Here is a 19,772-nt window from a genome sequence, read left to right on the forward strand (position 1 = left end):
CTTGAACCAAGGACTATCCTGCTTCGGTCTCCCCAGTCCTGGGTTTGCAGGTGCTCAGTGGGACTCCAGCTCTTCACCATTTAAACAGAGGGTGGCTTCTGGTGGGGACCCTGCCAAATCATCCACCCTTGATTTGTCTAGTAGAGTTCTCCTTGATGTTGGAGCCCTCTTCTACTCTCTCCTCAAATCTTTGAGAAGTGCAAGGCGGGTTTTCTTCTTGAAAATCGCAACCGCGGGAGGGGAGCAGGGTGCTCTGGGAACGGCAGGAGCTTGCAGGCACCACCACTGCCTGGTGAAATTCGAGCGTTTCTACAAGCCTGTGATGCTAGGCTAGGGCGCTTGGCGAGGCAGGTGGTTCAAAGACTTGGGGATGGGGTCTGGACGCTGCATGCACCTCACTCTGCCCCCTCTTTCTTCTCCTCCGGCACCTCCACCGACAGTGTCTGCTCCCCGGGATCAGGGCCTGGGCTCACACGGATCCTCACCGAGGGCTCCGGGGCCCCTGCTGCCTCCCCCGTGCTTTCCTTGGGCTTTGCTGAGGCTGGCAGCGGTGGAGAGCTTGGGGCTGGGGGCTCTGGTGGCTCCGGGGGATCCTTGGGCTCTGGTGGCTCGGGGGGTGCAGGTTGGTCTGTGGCTCCAGAGCCCTCCTCTCCCCCAGCTTCTTTCGAGCTCTTGGCCTGAAACCCAGAGAGCATGACATGTGAGGCGTGATCTTCTAAGAGGGCACAGGAAGATCTTGCAAGCCAACCCCCACTTTCTGGGGCTTCCAGGGGACAGGGTGCACAAAGGGTGAAAGCGAGTGGCCTGGCAGGGCGTCATCGTGGTTGTGTAGGAGAAACAGTATCAGCAAGTTGAAGTTTGAGGATGAGAGGCCAGCATGTTTGGGGAATTTGTGTTATGTCTCCATATGTAGCTCAGGCTGACCCTAAATTTTGGTGTGGCGCGCAAGTTGGCCTCAAACTCAGGATCCTCCTGCCTCAGCGTCTCCTATCCTGAGATTGCAGGCTTGGGCTACGATGCCCAGCTACTAGGGATAGTTTAGGGATCATATTTCTATTCTCTCAACATAATTTCTTATTTAGGGGTTGTTTGAGAAAGGGCCTCATTTTATAGCTCAGACTGCCCTGAATCTATGTAGCCCAGGCTGACCTAGAATCCATAACGATCCTGCCTCCTCTTCTCACCTATGGGAGATGCCAACCAGGTTTTCTCTATCTATCCCGTTTGAACCTGTCTCTGTCAGTTCCAACCAAACAAGGCTTGGTGCTGTAAAGGAGACAGAAAGTCCCAACACTGAATGTGTGGTCGGCTCTTGGAGGTCCCGGGCCTTCTCCCTGAAACAAACCTGCTAAGGGGCAAGAGCCAGGGCCCAGCCATGTTACCTGTTCCAGCAGCTGCTGCTGTCGCGCGGCTGCCTCCAGTGCAGCCAATTCCTTGAGCCTGGCTCTCAGGTGGGCGAGCTTTCCGCCCTTGGCTCCTCTGGGGCCCATCTTTCCTGCGGCAGCCAGGGCAGCATTGAAGAGCTTCGGGGTGCCCGCACGCGGGGGCAGGATGAGCACACTCTTCTCTTCCTTGGGTTTATTGTTGTTTCTTAGCATGCGCCTGAAAGAGAGCCACACCCACGTCCATTCCACATGCGCAGCAATAGAATTCCCCATCTGCGCCTGCATAGGACCCTCCGCGTAGCTAGGTGGTGGTGGTGGTTGGCAGTGTTGGTGCTGTCTTTGGTTGGTGGTTTCAGGGTGCTGTGTGCTTTTGATAGATGGATGCTTAGAACCTCCACAATAGGGTGGAGCTTACTGTCTGTGCCACAGGGATAAGAACCCTGAGGTTAGGAGTGATTGATTAACTTGCCTGTGGTCACTTGGGACAGACTGAAGGATACAGCTATAGTTTGGGTGTGGTTGGATGGGTATCTCCAAGGGTTCATAGACTCATGGTGAAACTGGGAGGGAGATAGCATGGAACCTTTGAGAGGCGGGACGTGTTGGGAAGTCTTTAGGGTCCTGAAGGAATGATCTAGTTCTCACAAAAGAGGCTGTTATAAAGGTCATCCTGGCCCCCTCTCTGCTTTATCTGTGTGTGTATGTGTGGGGGGGCTGGGATTGTTGTGCCCTGAAAATGGGGAAAACTGAAGCTCAGAGCAGGGGCAGGGAGAGCGGCGCTCCAGGTGGCCTGGAAGTGGCAGAGGCAGAAGCAGAAGCGGGATCAGGTGTGACCCAGCACCCTGTTTCTTTGAATAAGGATAGAATTTTCCATCAAGAGAGCCTGCGCTTTTTACTAGGGATTTTTTTTTCATGCTATCAACGTGTGATGAACAGCTTGGCTCAAGAACAATTGGATTTTGCCTGCAGTCTAGTGGGTGAGACTGCTAATTGGCAAATTCATTCATCAGGGTGCCGGCTCAATGTGTTTGGTTTTTGTTTTTAAATGAGGCTGCTGCCGGCTGCTTAGCTAATCAGAGCCAATGGGCTTAAATTGCGTGCCGGTGATATTAATCGCCTGAGATTTGCATTTCTCCCCGGCTTTCCCCAGGAGACACAAGCATGATCATCCGTCAGAAGGCTTGGAAGCTGGCTCACCAGCAGCCCAAGCGCTGTCACCTCTGTCATGTGAGTCCATAATTCACGCATGACAGGCAGCAGGGAGGCTCTGTGTGGTGCTGAAGTGACAAAGAGCAACGGAGGGGACAACTGCTGGCTGTTCGGCTTTGAGACATGGCTGGCAGACCTGTCTGCATGAATGGAATTCTCCATGATCTAGGCAGGCCTCTGCTCTGGAAAGTGCATGAGGCAGGAGAGTGGGGACTAGAATATAGTATGAGAAAAGCCCATTCACAAAGAGGTGACATTGGGAGTGTTACTTTGAAGAATATCTGTGATTTCAATCTATCTGGCTGGTTGCCTCCTTCTTCCCCTCCCTCTCTCTCTCTCTTCTCCCTCTCTAAATATATTGTGTACATATTTATTTATACATTTGTGTAGATACATGTATATGTATGTGCACATGTATGTATGCATATATATATATGTATATATATGTATATATATATATCTCCACATGTCCCCATCATAAGGTCCCTCCTCACCATAGGTCCAAAGCAGCCAGCCAGGTCAGGCAACCATGGGATGAAACCTTTGAAACCAAAAGCCCAAACGCTGATCTGCTCAGGGGAAGGGTGTCACCTCGTTCGACACCAGCTACTGCACACACTAGGACCCAGTCTATGGCCACCCTGGGCAAGTCTGTGGTGCTCACAAGGGTCTGCTGTTAGAATCTGAGCCAGACTGCTGCTCAGACCACTCCCACCTGCAGCAGCCCCCTTTCTTTGGGAAAGGAAACAGCAAACAAACCCTTTACCCAGGACCTGGTTGTGAATCTTTAGGCTCCTAATTGACTCCCCGACGCCTGGATTCCAAGAAAACCCTCATTTCCCTCCTCATTTCCCCCAAAGGCTCAGGTAAAGAGCCCCTGCCATGCTGCTGTCTGTCCATCCATAGTGTTAATAACTCTCCTAATAAATCTTACTTAAAAGGATAATCAGCCTAGGTGACCCCAGGCTGGAACCCGTCTACCAGTGAGCACCGGATCTCCAAGCGTTCGCAAGAGCAAATCTGTAAACACAGAGCCTGGGATGGGTGAGGATGGAGGGCATCTCTGTGCTCAGGAGGAAGACACAGGACACATAGGTCTTCAAGGCGGGTCTCTGCTATATAGGGAGTAAATTACAAGATAGCCTGGGCTATGAGATCACACACACACACACACACACACACACACGGACAATTACATTTTTAACATGGCTGGCGTTGCCTTACTGTGTTTTGTCTTGTTTTGTTTTGTTTTGAGTTTGAGACTGGGTTTTACTAGGTTACCCTGGCTGTCCTGAACCTCAATATATAGACCTGGGTAGCCTTGAACTCACAGAGATACACCTCTACCTTACCCAGTGCTGGGTGTGCCACCATGCCTAGTTCGGACTATCTTACTTAATCTTCACAAAAGACAAAGTAGGGGATGGTTAATTCTATTTTATAGATGCAGAAACTAACCCTAGAAAAGTCAAGTAAGTTTTGCAAATTCACCCAGCCAGTACATCACAAAGAAGGGATTTGGGTGTCACCAGCCACCCCCACCTCCCTCGGGTTTCTATTCCACAGCATGCCGCTCTGTTTGAAATCTCATCTGAAGGACTAGAAAGCAGAAATCTGCTCTTCTAAAAACAAAATAACCTATTGCCAATACAAAAGTCAAACACACACACACACACACACACACACCTGCATTGCTATTCATAGTTGTAAAGCATTGGCACTATGCCAAGTGCTCACTGTGGGGGAGGGGAGGGGAGGGGCGGGAAGGCGGTCTGTGACTGCAGCTGACAATAAGCTACCATCCACAAAACAGGAAGTAAGAAACCAGCCAAGGGCCCGCCTGTTTTTGAAAAGAAGACAACACGAGGTGGAAAACGTGGGAGTCAAGAAGGTTAAGGCAGACCACGAGGCACAGGCCTGTGAGCCCTGCTCCTCAGGAGGCTGAGGCAGGCAGGCGGAGATGGCAGTGCTCACCCGGACTACAACAGGAATGGCAGCTTGGCCAATGGAGCAGGATCCTGCCCCAAATACAAATCAAACATGACAAACTTAAAGGCTGGAGGCTAGGCTCCGGGATAGAGCATCCGCCTAGTGTGCGCAAGACCCTGGGTAGTAAAGAAAGAAAACAAAAATATCCCCAAACCTAATGCATTTAGCTCCTTATAGGGGCAGGTGTCAGGCTAAGGCGGACTTGTGACACTTTCCTGAACATAGAGTTTGATGCTTCAGGAATACTGTTAACATTTTATAGTCTCAAAAATCAAAACAAAACAAAACAAAACAACCACAACAAAAAAACCCCAATCCTGCCAGTCATGGCAGAACACACCTGAGATTGCCCTCAAGAAGCTGAGACCGGAAGTTCACGCAGCTAAGCATGGTGGCGCATGCCTCTCAGGTGACTCTGAGTTCCAGACTAGGTAGGGCTAACACAGTGAGACTCTGTCACAAAAACATCAATGTCAACTATAGTCAGATGGGTAGGGTCTTAAAACAGAAGGCAAGCCAGCAAATACACCTAGCACATTACAACGAGAGCTAGTCAAACGGTTCTGGTTCCTTATGAGGTCTCCTGGACCCTCTTCTCCTCTTTGAATTCTCAATTATTCCCTGACTGGTCAATATAGAACTGATCAGCCAATGATTGAACAGGGGAGAGAATAAGCCAGGGGTTGGGGAGAGAGAGAGGACACAGGGCACAATAACATTGTGCCTACATCCCTACCCCATCCCATGCTGCAGTTGCAATCCAGAGTCCCAGGCACACAAGGCAAGTCTTTGTTGTTGAGCCACACATACTCCAGCCCTTGACCCACAGAACTTCAATAATTTACCATAGATATTTACCATAGATATTTATCATAGATATTTACCATAGATATTCCAGCCAAAGGCAAAACTAACTTTTAGCTATTCTGCTTGAAAGTCTTGCCTTCTCCCAGTGGATGGGTTAAAAAATTCTGAAACATTGTATCATAGGACCGAACAAATGAATAAATAACACAGAAGACAGCCAAGTGTCTCCGGTATCAGGAAAGGGGTTTAGAAGTGCAGAAAGAGGGCTGGAGAGATGGCTCAGTGGTTAAGAGCACTGACTGTTCCTCTGAAGGTCCTGAGTTCAATTCCCAGCAACCACATGGTGGCTCACAGCCATCTGTAGTGGGATCTGATGCCCTCTTCTGGTGTGTCTGAAGACAGCAACAGTGTACTCACATATATAAAAAAAAGAATAAAAAAAATAAAGAAACGAGAGTCACTTCCAGGAGCCCATTATTTAAAAAAAAAAAAGAAGTGGAGAAAGACAGATGATTAGAACCAACTCTAGGGTCGCTCTGAAATTGTCTTATAGATCTACCAGTTCATTACTATCTACAGAAAAATCAGTATTGACATGCATGTGTTTATATATGTGAAATATTCATATTGATATGTATATATACAATATATACATTCACATGTATATATTGATATACACTTAGCTGGATTCACAAGGAACCCTAGTACTCCTTAGGTTCAGATCTTGTTTCCATTTTATTTTAACCTCATTATTTTAAGAAATATAGCCCTGGCTGGCATGGAACTTGCAGCACAGATATGACTGGTCTTGAATTTGCAGCAATCCTCCTGCCTCTGCCTCTATGATTATAGGCATGAAACACCACACCAGGCCTAGATCTCGGTTTCTAAAAACTATTGGTGAACTGGATCTAGACAGGAGCACACATGCCTAGCGTGGGTAAGGCCGTGGGCTCCATCCCTGACCCGTCTCCTGTGCCTAGCGTGGGTAAGGCCGTGGGCTCCATCCCTGACCTGTCTCCCACAGAACTCCTCCAGACATTTCCCACTGGAAGAAATTTGGTTCCTTGAAGAAACTGCCCTTTCTAGGAGGGCAGTGGCGTGGGAGGTGGGGGAGCCCAAGATTAGCCAGGCTGTCTTGGTGTGCCTATTTCTTCCTGTGCCTGCAGACACAGGAAATGTTGACTTGTAACAGGACACCAAAGGGTGACAAAAGTCAGCTTGAAGAGGTCCCACTGGCCAAAGGAGAGCAAGTGGAGCCTCAGAATAACTGTAATAGGTATTTCGTAAAACAAAGTAATATCTGCCCATGGAATAAACACACCTGGGAGGTGGGGGAGGGCTTCCCTATAACCCAGTGGGAGCCACAGGAGTGGGAGGCCAGAGGAGGTTACCAGAGATGGCTCAGAGAGACCGAGGAGCAAAGTGTTTAGGGGTAGACTAGTGCCCACCAAGTGACAGGGACAAGCTGGGTAGAACAGGAACATATATGTGCCTTCCAAGAGAGACCCCACTAATTGCTTGTCAAGTACCAAGAAGCTGTAACTTTGAAGCACAGAAATCCTGTCCCCGAGCTTGAGGGGAATTCATTACCTGGGAAGAACCCAGACCACGTTTCCCCATATGCTGATTGAGGTCACTTCTGCACCAAGTGCAGGACCAAAAAGCCATCGTCAGAGAACACCAGACATATCTAACCCAAGGAGCATTCTAAAACGTAGCTGGCCTGTTGGCTGAAAAGAGATCAAAGCCATTAGACATAGCCACCTTAGTAAGGAGCCGTCCTGGGTCAGAGGAAACAGGACACTGGGCACATGATGCAGGACAGGGGCCTTTGACGTGATCCAGGAAGGAAAAGGAAGCTACCAGACACTCCACACAATCTGAACATGGATTATTGTTGAGAGAACAGTACAGTTTCCGTAGCAAACGCCCTGATACTTACAATGGTATTACAGCGATAGGCGAGAACCTCCTCCTCCCAGTCACTGCTCAAAACCTGAAAAGAAAAAGAAAAACAAAAAACAAAAAACAAAGGGAATCTGTACCTGGCCTTCTTCCGAAGTAACTTTTGAGACTCCGGGTAATGCACCAAAATTTCATTCAAATCCTTCTTGTCCAGAATGAAGAGGTTGGTGAAACCATGGGCCACCACGTTGGCTGTGCGCCGGTTGCCACCCCCGACAGCCAGCAAGCTGGAGTAGAAAGGTAGGGAAATGAGGCCTTTTGGAGGTCGTGGTTTCAGAGATTTTAAGTTTTTGCTGCTGCTGTTTTGTCTCGAGACAGGATTTCACTATGTAGCCCTGGCTGTCCTGGAATTCACTCTGTAGACCAGGCTGGCCTCGAAGAGCTCTGCCAGCCTCTGCCTCCTCAGCGCTGGGGTTAAAGGTCTGCACATTCACGCCTAGAACTGTTTAGGGTTTGCAATAGAATATTACTGTTTCTTTCAGGCTGATTTCCTATGGGCCTCCCTGGTAACTGGAGCTACAGGTGTGTGCCAGCCAGTGGCTTGGCTTTTGTTCCCATTCATTCAACTATGCATTTCCCCCACCACCTTCATGATGCACCATGGTGGCACCGATCCCAGGAGTCAGAGCATCACTCATTGTGGTTTCCTATGAGCCCAGCCCCAGCCTTTGCTCAGGGTGCATTTGATACACACACACACACACACACACACACACACACACAGTCTACCACCACTGACCTTATCTCTCCAAACACCGATCCGGCTTTGAGCGTCACCAGTACAGCCTTCCCATCTGGGCCGCCCAGCACCTGCACCTGCCCCGCCTGGATAATGTACATCTCTCGGCCAATCTCCCCCTGGAACAGAAGAGGGCTGAGTCCCACACCCCTCAGCCACTGAGGCTGCCCCAGCCCTGCCCCAGCAGATCGTGTGGTGTGGTTGGGTTGATTTCCTCTTGGCCTCCATATTCCCTTCTGAATGTTGGGTACGATGCTATTCTGTAGCTCTCCCTTCTACTACCCATGGCCCACACCCGAGTGAGAATCTATGCCCAGTGCCTCAGGAGCTTGGCTAGTGTTTGCTGAGATGGGAAGGATGGTAACCGTCAGGAAGCCCACAGGCCCCAGGGCATTTTCTGGGCTGCTGTAGATGGACATGCTTCCCACAGGTGAACCTGCTATGGTAAGATTATGCTCTACCAAGACCAAGAACTGGCCCAGTTGGTCTGCTAGTCCTATCACCAAGTGGCTCAAATCCCAAGTTAAAAGCAAAGGAACAAAGGAATGAATGAATGAATGAATGAGGGGGACAAATGAATGGATGAATGTATGGCTTGCTCTGGATTTGATCAGAAACAGAAACCTGCCATATACCTTCCATTCACCTTCCAATCCTCACCCTGTCCTGACAGCCACCTGTCAATCATACCTGTCATGATTAAAATGGCTGACAGTAATCCAGTCACACCTTGACTTACTCTACAGGGTCCCAGCACATCTGGTGTTCCCTTCTCTGTTCTGACATCTAGGGTCAAAGTCCTAGTGTCTCTTGGAGGAATCAACAGCAGGGGGCGCTGCTCATACACGCTCCCCAATGCCTTAGTCACCTGATGCGAACTCCATGCCAACACACAGAAAACAGCAACAGCAATTGTGCCACCCTATGAGGGAGGCACTGCACCTACACTTCATCCACTAGAAGAATGGGACTCACAGAGGGGAAGCCACTTACCCAATCCTGCACCCCTAGGAAGTGGCTCTAACACTGTATAAAGCGCTCGCTCCACTGCTCCCAAACTTCTCCCAGCCCCCAAGGCAGCAGCTTTAAATGCTCAGCCTTCTGAATTCCACTCCCCCCCCCCCCGGCTCCACAGGTCACTTCCAGAAACTTCATTGCTACACAGCATACTGCCCAACAGACATACCCAACCTGTAGCTTGCTGAGCCACATTTGGCTAGGGATAGCTATGGGTGTGGCCCAACACAAACCTGTAAACTGAACTCAAGGGATGTCTTAGCAGGTAAAGGTATTTGCTGGAGATCCTGAGGAGCAGTTTGATCCCCAGAACCCACGAGGTGGAGGGAGAGAACCAAATCCTTCAGGTTGTCCTCCGACTTTGACACGGTCATGGTTGCACAACACCCCTCAACTTCCCATAGCAAATAAGTAATTTAAAATGAGGGGGCTGGGTGGAGGCTGGTGAGATGGCTCACCGGTTAAGGGCACTGACAGCTTTTCCAGAGGTCCTGAGTTCAATTCCCAGCAACCACATGGTGGCTCACAATTATAGGATCTGATGCCCTCTGCTGGTGTGTCTGAAGACAGCTATAGTGTACTCCCATTTAAATCAATCAATCAATCTTTAATGCCAGCACTCAGGAGATAAAGGCAGGCAGATTTCTGTGAGTTGAAGGCTAGCCTGGTCTACACAGTGAGTTCCAGGACTGCCATGGCTATATAAAGAGATCCTGTCTCAAAAATAATAGTAATAATTTTTAAAAAGACTGAATCCACCTGACAGGGGCTATAGGCTCCCAAGTCTTACAGCGTTTTCACTCTATACACTCACCCAGACTTATTAATACCTCTGTATAAAAGACTTAAAACTTGCCTACCCCCTGCCCCTGGTGACCTCGCAGCAACCTTGGACCCCTTAATGAGGAGCACAAAGGGCTTTCGATACTGTCAAGAGTCAGATTCTAACATACATGTTTCCTGTGTGGCTCGAGGCAATGAAGGGAACCTGGTGTGGGGTGGAACAGGGAGGTAGGACCTGTGGTGTCCAACAGGGAGGGCACCACCTGTCCCTTTAGTGACAAGCCCTACTCCTCCCGTGCTGACTCTTACTGTTATAGAAAGTGGAACCCAGAGCTAGTCAACGTTCTGTTTCGTCCAGGTGTTTGGGTTTTGATGTGAAATCTTCCAACTTTTAAATGTTAGGGATTAATTCCACCTAAAGAAATTCACAAAACACTTCAGGGCTATAAACCACCCACGGGTCTCCAGTTGCAGCTGTTAACTTGGCCTGTCCCTTCACCCACTTTCCTGATGGCAAGAATGAGACCCTGGCAGCAGGTTTGTGGCTTAGAGCCCCACCACCCCTTTTCTGCAAGGTTCCTGTGTGACAGAAGTTTTGGACACTCTTGGCAGCGGCGCCCAGGACTCCTCTGCATCCTGGTTGCTGTGCAGGGTGAGCAGACCTCCTCCCAACCCTACAGGCACACGGCCCACACAGCTCACCTTCTTGCACACATAGTCGTTGGGAAGGTAGACGACGGAACGAAGCCGCTTGAGCATGTCGAAGATCATCTGCCGGTCACAGCCCTGCCCAGACGGAGGAGGAGGAGTCTGTCCAAGGAAGGCAGGGGCTTTGTCCCAGATCCCCCCTCCCCAGCGGGAGGGCACCTGTGGGGGTACCTGAAAGAGGGCCACTTTGCTGACAATGCTGTAGTTCACATCAATGGCCAGGTCCAGTCGCATCTTGTCCGGAAGCTGTACCATCAGCTCTGACTCGTCTGGGAAGAAGACCCAGTAGGTGTCAGAGTTCAGACCTGGGCCCCTCACAGAACCATGTGAGGCCCTGCACTGGCTCAGCCAGCTCAGCTTCTCCTGCCAGAGGGAGCTACTCCAGAATCTGTGAGTTCCCTTGTCAGGAACACCATCCCCTCCTTTCCAAACTCCTACTCAACCTTCAAAACTAAGGACTAAAGCCGCTTCCTCCAGGAAGCCTGACCTTGATGTCCTTACCCAGCTTCTGTGTCAATAATCTCTACTTAGAGCACTGTGAACCCCTACTTTGATTTAAAACAAAACAAACAAACAAACAAAAAACAGCGTGTGCGCGCAAACGCACAGCACCATAGTACACACGGAGAGGTCAGAGAACAACTTCCAGGGGTCAGTTCTCTCCTACCATTTAGATCCTAGGGGTTAAGCTTGAGTCATGAGGCTTAGCAGCAAGCCCCTCCACTGACTGAGCCATCTCACTGGCCCACCCACCACTTTACCCATTTGGAGACATGGTCTAGCTGTGTGGTTCAGCCTTGGGTAAAACTTAAAGCAGCCCTCCGTAATACTGGAACCCTAGGGACTGAGCTGCCACGCCCATGCCACGCCCAGCTGCTTACTTGGTCGGGGAAGTGCCTACACCTTGGAAGGTAGATGGAGCAAGAGGAGAGTGGCTGTCCAGAGGACACGCCCCTTAGGTTTTCCAGAGTCTTCACTGGCCCTGAGAGGTTTCTCTAATATCAATGGCTCGGGGTACAGCCACCAGAGAATCCTCAGGACACACAGGACAAGGGAAGAACTAGTCAATCTGGGAATCAGGTGAAGGCTGGCTGGGGGATGCAGAGAGTTAGGGGCTCGGCCAGTCTTACCCAGCATGCCTTGCGAATGCCAGGTATACTCATACCAGGTCTTGACACGGTTCTGCACAGACCTGGGGATCTTGTAGAAGTTCATGTACTTCACTGTACTGTCCATGCAGCTGCGGTAGTAGGTCTGCCCCGCTGTGGCGGCCCCCACCACATCTCTCATCTGGAGCGAGATAGCAGTGAGGGGAGGTCAGAGAAGTGGTGGGCCCAAAGCTGGGCAGGACACAGGTTGGATATGTAGCTGTCCACAGTCAGGGACCTGTGCTTGTGGGTAAGCCAGAGACAGAAACATAGCCGGCCGAACATAAAGCAAAGCCACTAGAAGCTGGTGCAAGGCTGCAGACCTCTCTGGCCGTCTCAGGTTCCTGGCACAATGTTGGGGTTGGATGTCTGACTGTGATAGGTTGATTCTGGTTACAGCCGCTCTCCTCCAGGGTAGAACTCTGGGCCCCCCTGAATATAGCTTCTCAGAACGGAACCCTTCCAAGTTTGCTTTGAGAACTCCAGCTATTGCCTCAAGCCCAGACTAGAACACAAGTCACATCATCACATCAGAGACCCCAAAGGGTTTGCTTACAGGGAACAGCCCAGGTTCGCAGCCTTTGAAAAAGCCAGGTAGCCACCTGGCTTCCTATGCTCCCCAAAGGGACTACCATTCAAACAGGAAGGCCCCGGGAAGTCCTGGGACACAGACATCCTCTGGTCGCAAGTCAGCCCGAGTCTTCCCTGAGCTCAGTCCCCAAAGCCACAACGCACAGAGAAGTTTCCAGCTGGGGGTGGGGGAACTACAGGTGATGGATGTGCGATGTGGCCCAAGTCACACCTACCTGTCCAATCATCACCGAGAAAGCGAAGACACCGGTAAAATAGTTCAGCAGCTGGAAGACAATCTCAAAGAGCGTCTGGGGGTCGGGCAGTCCTCCGATGGTGATGAGGGTTTTCACAGCCCAGTAGTAGCATCGAATGTAACTAGTAAGAGGTGGAAAAGGGACCTTGGTCACTACAGGAACTGCCGGGCTGATCTTGTGATCCTGGTTCGGACACCCATAGGGATCCCATACAGATGCAAGAAGATGCCCCCTCTCCAAATGGGTAAAGTGGTGGGTGGGCCAGTGAGATGGCTCAGTCAGTGGAGGGGCTTGCTGCTAAGCCTCATGACTCAAGCTTAACCCCTAGGATCTAAATGGTAGGAGAGAACTGACCCCTGGAAGTTGTTCTCTGACCTCTCCGTGTGTACCATGGTGCAGTGCGTTTGCACGTACACGCTGTTTTTTTTGTTTGTTTGTTTTGTTTTGTTTTGTTTTGTTTTTGTATGTGACCTGGGGTGGCTGAGGCTCTGCCTCAATCTTGTGAGAACATGCCGTCCTGGGACATAGATATGGAACTGAAGTCCCAGGAGGCACCTAGCCATAGCTCCAGGTCGAGTCCTTCTGGATATCAGCTAAGGGAGGCCAGCAGGGCCAAGCAACCTGACTGACCTCCCCGGGGCCTTCCCACCTCTGCAGGGCACAAGCAAAAACACAGGCCCTAGAGCTACTTCCTAGCATGGACCATCTCCAGTCGGTCTCCTCCTCCCTAAAATGGACACAGCAAGGGAACATTCTTCCCAGGCAACTATGAGGATGAATGAGCTGGAAGAGTGACCAGACCCTTATATCAGCCATGAAGACCCACACAGGGACTGCATCTGCCAGCACCTGCCTATGTAGTGGGACAAGCATCCAATGTGCATTCCTGCTGGGAGGCAGCAGAGACTGTTGGATTAGTGGTGGTGGTGGTGGTGTGTGTGTGTACACGCGCGCGCGTGTGCACATGCGAGTGCCCATGCAGGCCTCAGACAAGCTGGGATATCTTAGACAAGACTCCTTGTCTCCATTTGGACACATGAGGACAACAGGCCAGTCTGCCCTGACATTTCCTGCGATACCAATACTGGTCACCAGGGGGCGCATGGATCACCATAGGTAGCACTAAGCAGCCCCTCCTGCCTCGGGTTCAGCCATCTAACCAAACGGTGGAGGGAGCTGAGTGTTCGCGCAGCTGGGCAGTGACCCACACAGGAGGAGGAAGAGTGGTGTCCTCAAAGTCCTGGCTTTCCCCTAAATGTTTCTAGTTGGTGTAATCTTCCCCTGGCACGGCACATACTGGGACCTCCTGGAGTAGGGCGCCCGCCCCCACCCCCCTCAGTGCTGCAGGCTGGGACAGAACACAATGGACTGCATAAGGCAGGAACTGGTTTCCCAAGGCTCCTTGCTCCAGCACACAACAGATCCTTCCCCGGAGGGTGGCGGCTAATTTTTAGTTTATCTATAGTTATTTGCAATTTATGGTTATTTGTAATTTATAATTAATCTATAAACTATAAAACACTACAATATTTTATAGTTATGATTGTTACATTTTATAGTTATATTTTATATAGTTATAACATTTTATGGTTATAATTTGCAGTTATTATTTATACTATTGAACTTCTTGAAGATTTTTTTTTTTTGGTTTTTTGAGACAGCGTTTCTCTGTGTAGCCCTGGCTTCCTGGAACTCACTCTGTAGACCAGGCTGGCCTCGAACTCAGAAACCCACCCGCCTCTGTCTCTGCCTCCCAAGTGCTGGGATTAAAGGAGTGCGCCACCACTTACGGTCGAGAAGAGGGTTCTTAGATTACAGGCATAGACTCCTTTGAGACTTGAAAGGAAGCCAGAAAACAACCTAGAGCAGCTGGCATAGTCTCAGAATTTAGCTTATATTTCTAGGCTGGGTTGTTACTGTTCCCAGAGGCCAGGTTCTGAACTTCTTCCCAGCATGGCACCTTTCACGGCAGGGGCAGGCGCAGGCGCTGGCCAGGCATGCGCACCAGCCAGATGCTCATTCATTGTTTTGTTACCGATCTTCCTCACAAGATTCCTCAGTAGCTGCTTCCTAGCACTCAGGAAGCTAGTCAGACTAGAAAGCTCAACGGCCGACTTGAGCTTCAGAGTGAAATCAGGGCCAGCCTGGGCAACTTCGAGAGACTGTCTTTAAAATGCTTAATTAACCACGCAGAAGGCCGCGGGTTTTGTCCCCAGAACTTATGTGTAGACCATAAAGAAGCAATGAAGCCAGAGGCCTGAGATTCATGTGTACTGATGTGCTCTGTGTGTGTGTATGTCTCTGTGTGTATGAGTGTGTGTGTGTGAATATATGTCTCTGTGTGTGTCTGTGTGTATACTACACACAAGATTTGAAAGGTGAAAGAGGAAGTTCACCACTGTCTAGTCGACTCACGCCTAACACAGCTGTTACACAGAGCAGTAATGACTTTGTCACTGGGATTAACCAAATATATCACTGTGACGGTGTGTATATGCTCGGCCCAGGGAGTGGCACTATGCAAGGGTGTGGCCCTGTTGGAGTAGGTGTGTCACTGTGGGTGTGGGCTTTAAGATCCTCACCCTCACTGCCTCGGAGTCAGTATTCTGCTACCAGCCTTCAGATGAAGGTGTAGAACTCTCAGCTCCTCCTGCACCATGCCTGCCTCGATGCTGCCATGTTCCTGCCTTGATGATAATGGACTGAACCTCTGAACCTGAAATCCAGCCCCAATTAAATGTTGTCCTTATAAGAGTTGCCTTGGTCATGGTGTCTGTTCACAGCAGTAAAACACTAAGACAATTACTAACATTAATGTTGCCTCCTTTTGTGTCTTTGATATGGCTGTTAAAGCATTTCAGGTCGCATGCATGAGGCATATCATGTTGCTCCTGTGCAGCCCTGCTTGAGGCAGTGGGGACCCAGCCAGGGCTTTCTGTTTGCTGTCCACTATACTGGATATATACATATGCACAATGCACATGCAATTCTTTGCTGACTTGAAAAGAAAAAGCAGGAACACATTCTCCTGTTACATGTCATCAGTTCTAAGATGCAACAATCGCACAGCATACCGCTGAGTCAACTCTGCTTTGGTGTACATGCACACCCACGTATTGGAGACGGTACCAGGGTCATCCGTGTACATGCTAAGCGACAGCTGTCCTCCCACTGAGCAGTATCCTCAACACAAATTCAGCTTTTTGTACAAAAATAAATATCATGTTAAACGTACACGTGGATTATCCATATACCTCAAATTTAGAAATGCTAAAATCTGAAAAAGTAGGTCACCCACAGGGAGGTAAAAGAACTACAATATCTCATAGATGCTCTGAAAGTTTGCCGCTTCCACCAGAAAGCTTCTTTCACTGGCCCTGAGGGGCATATCCATTTTTTTTTTCTATATGACGAATGGCATTATGGGGAACATCTTTATCCACAGTCCTTGTCCCCTGCCCTGAATATTTCCACACACTAAAGGCCGTGTGGTGTATTTGGCAACCCTACTGGACTTAGGTATGTGAGAAAGATCTTTCTATTTCTAGCACAGCAATTTTCAACCTGTGGGTCATGACCCCTTTGGGAGGGTCACATATCAGACTCTGCAATATATCAGATATATTGTGATTCATAACAGTAGCAAAATGACAGTTATAAAGTGGCAGCAAAATAATTTTATGGTTGGGGCCACCGCAACTCGAGAAACTGTATTAAAGGGCTGCAGTATTAGGAAGGTTGAGAACCACTCACTGTTCTAGCAGGTCAGGTGGCTGACCCTCTCCTGACACTAGCAATTCTCAGGAGACCTTAGATTAGGAAGCCGATGGGGAAGGAGAACTTGGCTTTAGAATTTTGGCGAATGAGTCCTCAGGAGCAAGATTGTCTTGGCAATGCAACAGCCATAGGACACCTTTCTAGGGGCCTTTCTGTTGTAACTGTAAAGCACAAAAATATTCCCCTGGGGGAAGCCTGGCTCACCTGTTCCCCACGCCGTCATAAACCCAGTGAGTGGACCCGATGCCCTGGTAGGCTGAAGCCCAGTAGTAAAGGCAGGAATTGAGGTGCAAGCTGTACAGCAGGTAGGCCGTGGTCCTGATGACCCTGCAGAGGGAGAGAGAGTGTCACAGCCATGGAGGTGATACCTCGCCCCAGGGGGTGGGGCGCTGGGAACAGAATTAGATCTCAGCTCCCCCAAAGCCCACCTCAGAGGTTTCCCTCTGTTGGAGCCATAGAACCCTGCCCAGCCAGTTATCCAGTCAGTGGATAACCAGTCTCGGCCACCCAATCAGTAGGAAGGGGGACAAGGGGGGGCTTGGAATTGAACCCCCCCCCGGGCAGTGGGGCAGTGGCGGTGCATGCCTTTCATCCCAGCACTTGGGAGACAGAGGCAGGCAGATCTCTGAATTCGAAGCCAGCCTGGTCTACAGAGTGAGTTCCAGGACAGCCAGGGCTACACAGAGAAACCTTGTCTCAAGGGAAAAAAAAAAAAGAAAAGAAAAAGAAAGAAAGAAAGAAAGAAAGAAAGAAAGAAAGAAAGAAAGAAAGAAAGAAAGAAAGAAAGAAAGAGAGAGAGAGAGAGAGAGAGAGAGAGAAATAGAGAAAGAGGAAGAGAGAAAGAAAGAGAAGAAATCCTGGCGCTTGATTGGAGACTTGTCAAAATGCAGGGCTGGAATCATCCCAGCTATGTCAGAGAAATCTATAAGATGAGGGGCCAAAGGAGAAATAAGGCCTGAGGAAGGAGCAGGGAGGATTCGGTGTCTGTAGAGAAATGACAATGAGCTGGGCACTCCTTTAGGAACAAGGAGCCTTGCTCCCCAAGTATAGCCGAGTTAGTCTTGGGCTCCACCTTGAACATCTGTTTTCTACCAATATGTTCTTACAAATGGTCTTTCTTTTAGAGCTAGTGTGGGAGCTTCAATTCCCTGTACTGACAAGAAAATGCTGCCTTGTCACCAAGTCAACCTGTGAGTGTCCTTGTCACAGTGGTTAAGTAAGACATTCCTGATTCTACATAAAACCAACCAACCAACCAACCAACTAAATATGCTTTCAGAGAAGAAGCTGGGCCAGGAAGTGGCTCGGATTCTGAAGGCCATGGGGCATGGGGGAGGGGAGAAGCTGAAAGGAAGAGGCTAGGGGGTATGGTGTGTGTGTGTGTATGTGTGTGTGTTTCATATGTGAACATGTGTGCATGGGGAACTCTCACCTGTAAACGTAGGCTTTGCTGAGGATGGCTTCCAGGCGGTTATTAAACTCAAAGAAGGCCATGTACTAGGAGAGAGAAGAAGACAACATTAGGACAGCCCTGTAGGCCAGCTCTGGGCCTGGTGGAGACATGGCTGCACAGCCCTTGTCTTCTACCCTACCTGATGATTACCAGTCTTCTTTGCCCTCTTTCTCCAGGTAACCAGTGTGATCATGGTTACCCATGTTGGTAATTTCCCCCATTTACTGTCTTTGGAAAAGAGCACTAATATCATGTAAGGGGAATAGTAAGTTTAATTGATTGGATAGAAGTCTGGGAGATCCTGAATGTTCTGAGTGGCCATCTGCCCTGATCCACATTCAAGGGCACTTGTCGGATCCTCCTAGGACCCTGGGTCCAGCCAGTGAGTGGCAGAAACAAACAAACAACTGGAAACACTGATAATATAGGTGCCATGCATCCAAACCAGACCTTGGGGCACAGCCTTACTTCCTGTTACCTTGGGGGAGTCACCCGGCCATTCCAAGGACCAACTTCCCCATCTTCTGAATGGAGACTATTATAAAGCAGAAGCCCTTTCCCTGAGAAGCGCTGAAGTGATGGAGTTGGAGCTAGATTGCCTACATCCAAATCCAGACTCCGTTCCTGCCTAGCTGTGTGTCACTGGGCAAGTGCCTTAGCCTCTCTGTGCCTCTTTCCTCATTTTTAAGATGGTAAGAACAGTATTCATGTCATGGAGTCGAAGAACTAACATCGGTAAAGTCTCTGGATCAGAGCCTAATGAGAAATGTCCCCCAAATTACCAGCAATTATAACAAACTTCTTAGTAAGACATGCTTGCAGAACACCCTCCTCCCCAGGGTCTCCTCTTGGGGGACACCATCCTTTCCCCCAGCTGGCAGCGTACAGGTCAAGCACAGAGGAACTGAAGTTTTGGGGGACCTGCCAATCTTACCTTCAGGCAGCGGGGCAGGCGAAGGAGAGGGTTCATGCCAAGTTTCAAGTAGAGAAAGTCCAAGGGCAAGAGGCAGAGCAGGTCCATCTAAAATCCCAACGGGCATCACAGGGGATAAGACATAGAACCTCAGGAATAGGAGGGCTAAGGGGGCATGTCTCTATCTACTACAGAGCTTGGTCAGAATATTCAGGGCAGCATTAGAAGAGAGGGCACAAGGCGTCTCACCAACCCATTCTGTGTGGCTTCATAATCCACATTGCCCACCTCTAGCGCACTGTTCCCAACCAACGCAAGGGACTCTGTGCCGCCTAATTGGAAGTGGAGACACAGGCATGGAAAGGTGTTCTGCAAGAGCCACCCAATCTGGGCTGTCTCAGAAGACTTGTGGCCTAGTGGACACTCCCACGGGATATAGGACTAGCCTCCCTTAATGTGACAGGAACTACATAACACAGGTTCCCAAATACCTAGTGGCAAATGGCTCACCTCCCCCCCCACACACACACACCTTAAACCGGCGAGACTTCAGGTAGTTATTGCGCATCTCCTTCTTGTCTGTCTGAAAGAAGGAAGCGCAATGATGTTAGATCAAGCTCTGACCAGAGAGGTGGGGTGACCTAACAGACATATACACACAAGATACAATGTCCAAAAATCTTAACTTCTAGAACAATCTTATTTTGCCAATTGTGAACTAACCCCCTTTACGTGGCACTCAAAAATCTCGACTGTGGATTACTTCTACTTCACACAGCTTAATAATTAGCTTCAAAACACTATTTGCTTTTTCCCTTTAATGACTGATTCTTTTTACTAAAAGCTTTATTTATTTTTCTTCACGTATATGCATATATGTGCCTATGTGTCACAGGTGCCCACAGAAGTCAGAAGAGGGTGTTGGATCCCCTGGGCTACCCGAGGTGGGTGCTAGGAACTGAACTTGAGTCCTCTAGAAGAGCAGGAAGAGTACCCAAGTACCTGAAGGGGGCTGCAACCCTGTAGGTGGAACAACAACAGGAACTAAC

At 49.5% G+C, this 19,772-nt stretch overlaps 1 protein-coding gene across 1 annotated transcript in view; it reads right to left on the minus strand.

Annotated features, from left to right (window-relative positions):
• Nucleotides 1–395: 395 nt before the first annotated feature.
• Cngb1 (cyclic nucleotide gated channel beta 1) overlaps nt 396–19,772 on the minus strand; it is a 66,811-nt gene continuing 47,434 nt past the window's right edge. The window contains exons 22-33 of the mRNA XM_021220610.1: nt 19,256–19,306; nt 18,745–18,831; nt 17,790–17,854; nt 16,562–16,684; nt 12,560–12,701; nt 11,736–11,895; nt 10,777–10,874; nt 10,600–10,683; nt 8,098–8,216; nt 7,439–7,585; nt 1,383–1,602; nt 396–677 (exon numbers count right to left, since the gene is read on the minus strand). Coding sequence (XP_021076269.1) covers nt 396–677; nt 1,383–1,602; nt 7,439–7,585; nt 8,098–8,216; nt 10,600–10,683; nt 10,777–10,874; nt 11,736–11,895; nt 12,560–12,701; nt 16,562–16,684; nt 17,790–17,854; nt 18,745–18,831; nt 19,256–19,306 — 1,578 coding nt within the window. The remainder of the gene's footprint in view (nt 678–1,382; nt 1,603–7,438; nt 7,586–8,097; nt 8,217–10,599; nt 10,684–10,776; nt 10,875–11,735; nt 11,896–12,559; nt 12,702–16,561; nt 16,685–17,789; nt 17,855–18,744; nt 18,832–19,255; nt 19,307–19,772) is intronic.

This window comes from Mus pahari, chromosome 20 (genome assembly GCF_900095145.1).
Source record: "Mus pahari chromosome 20, PAHARI_EIJ_v1.1, whole genome shotgun sequence".
Lineage (NCBI taxonomy): Eukaryota > Metazoa > Chordata > Mammalia > Rodentia > Muridae > Mus > Mus pahari.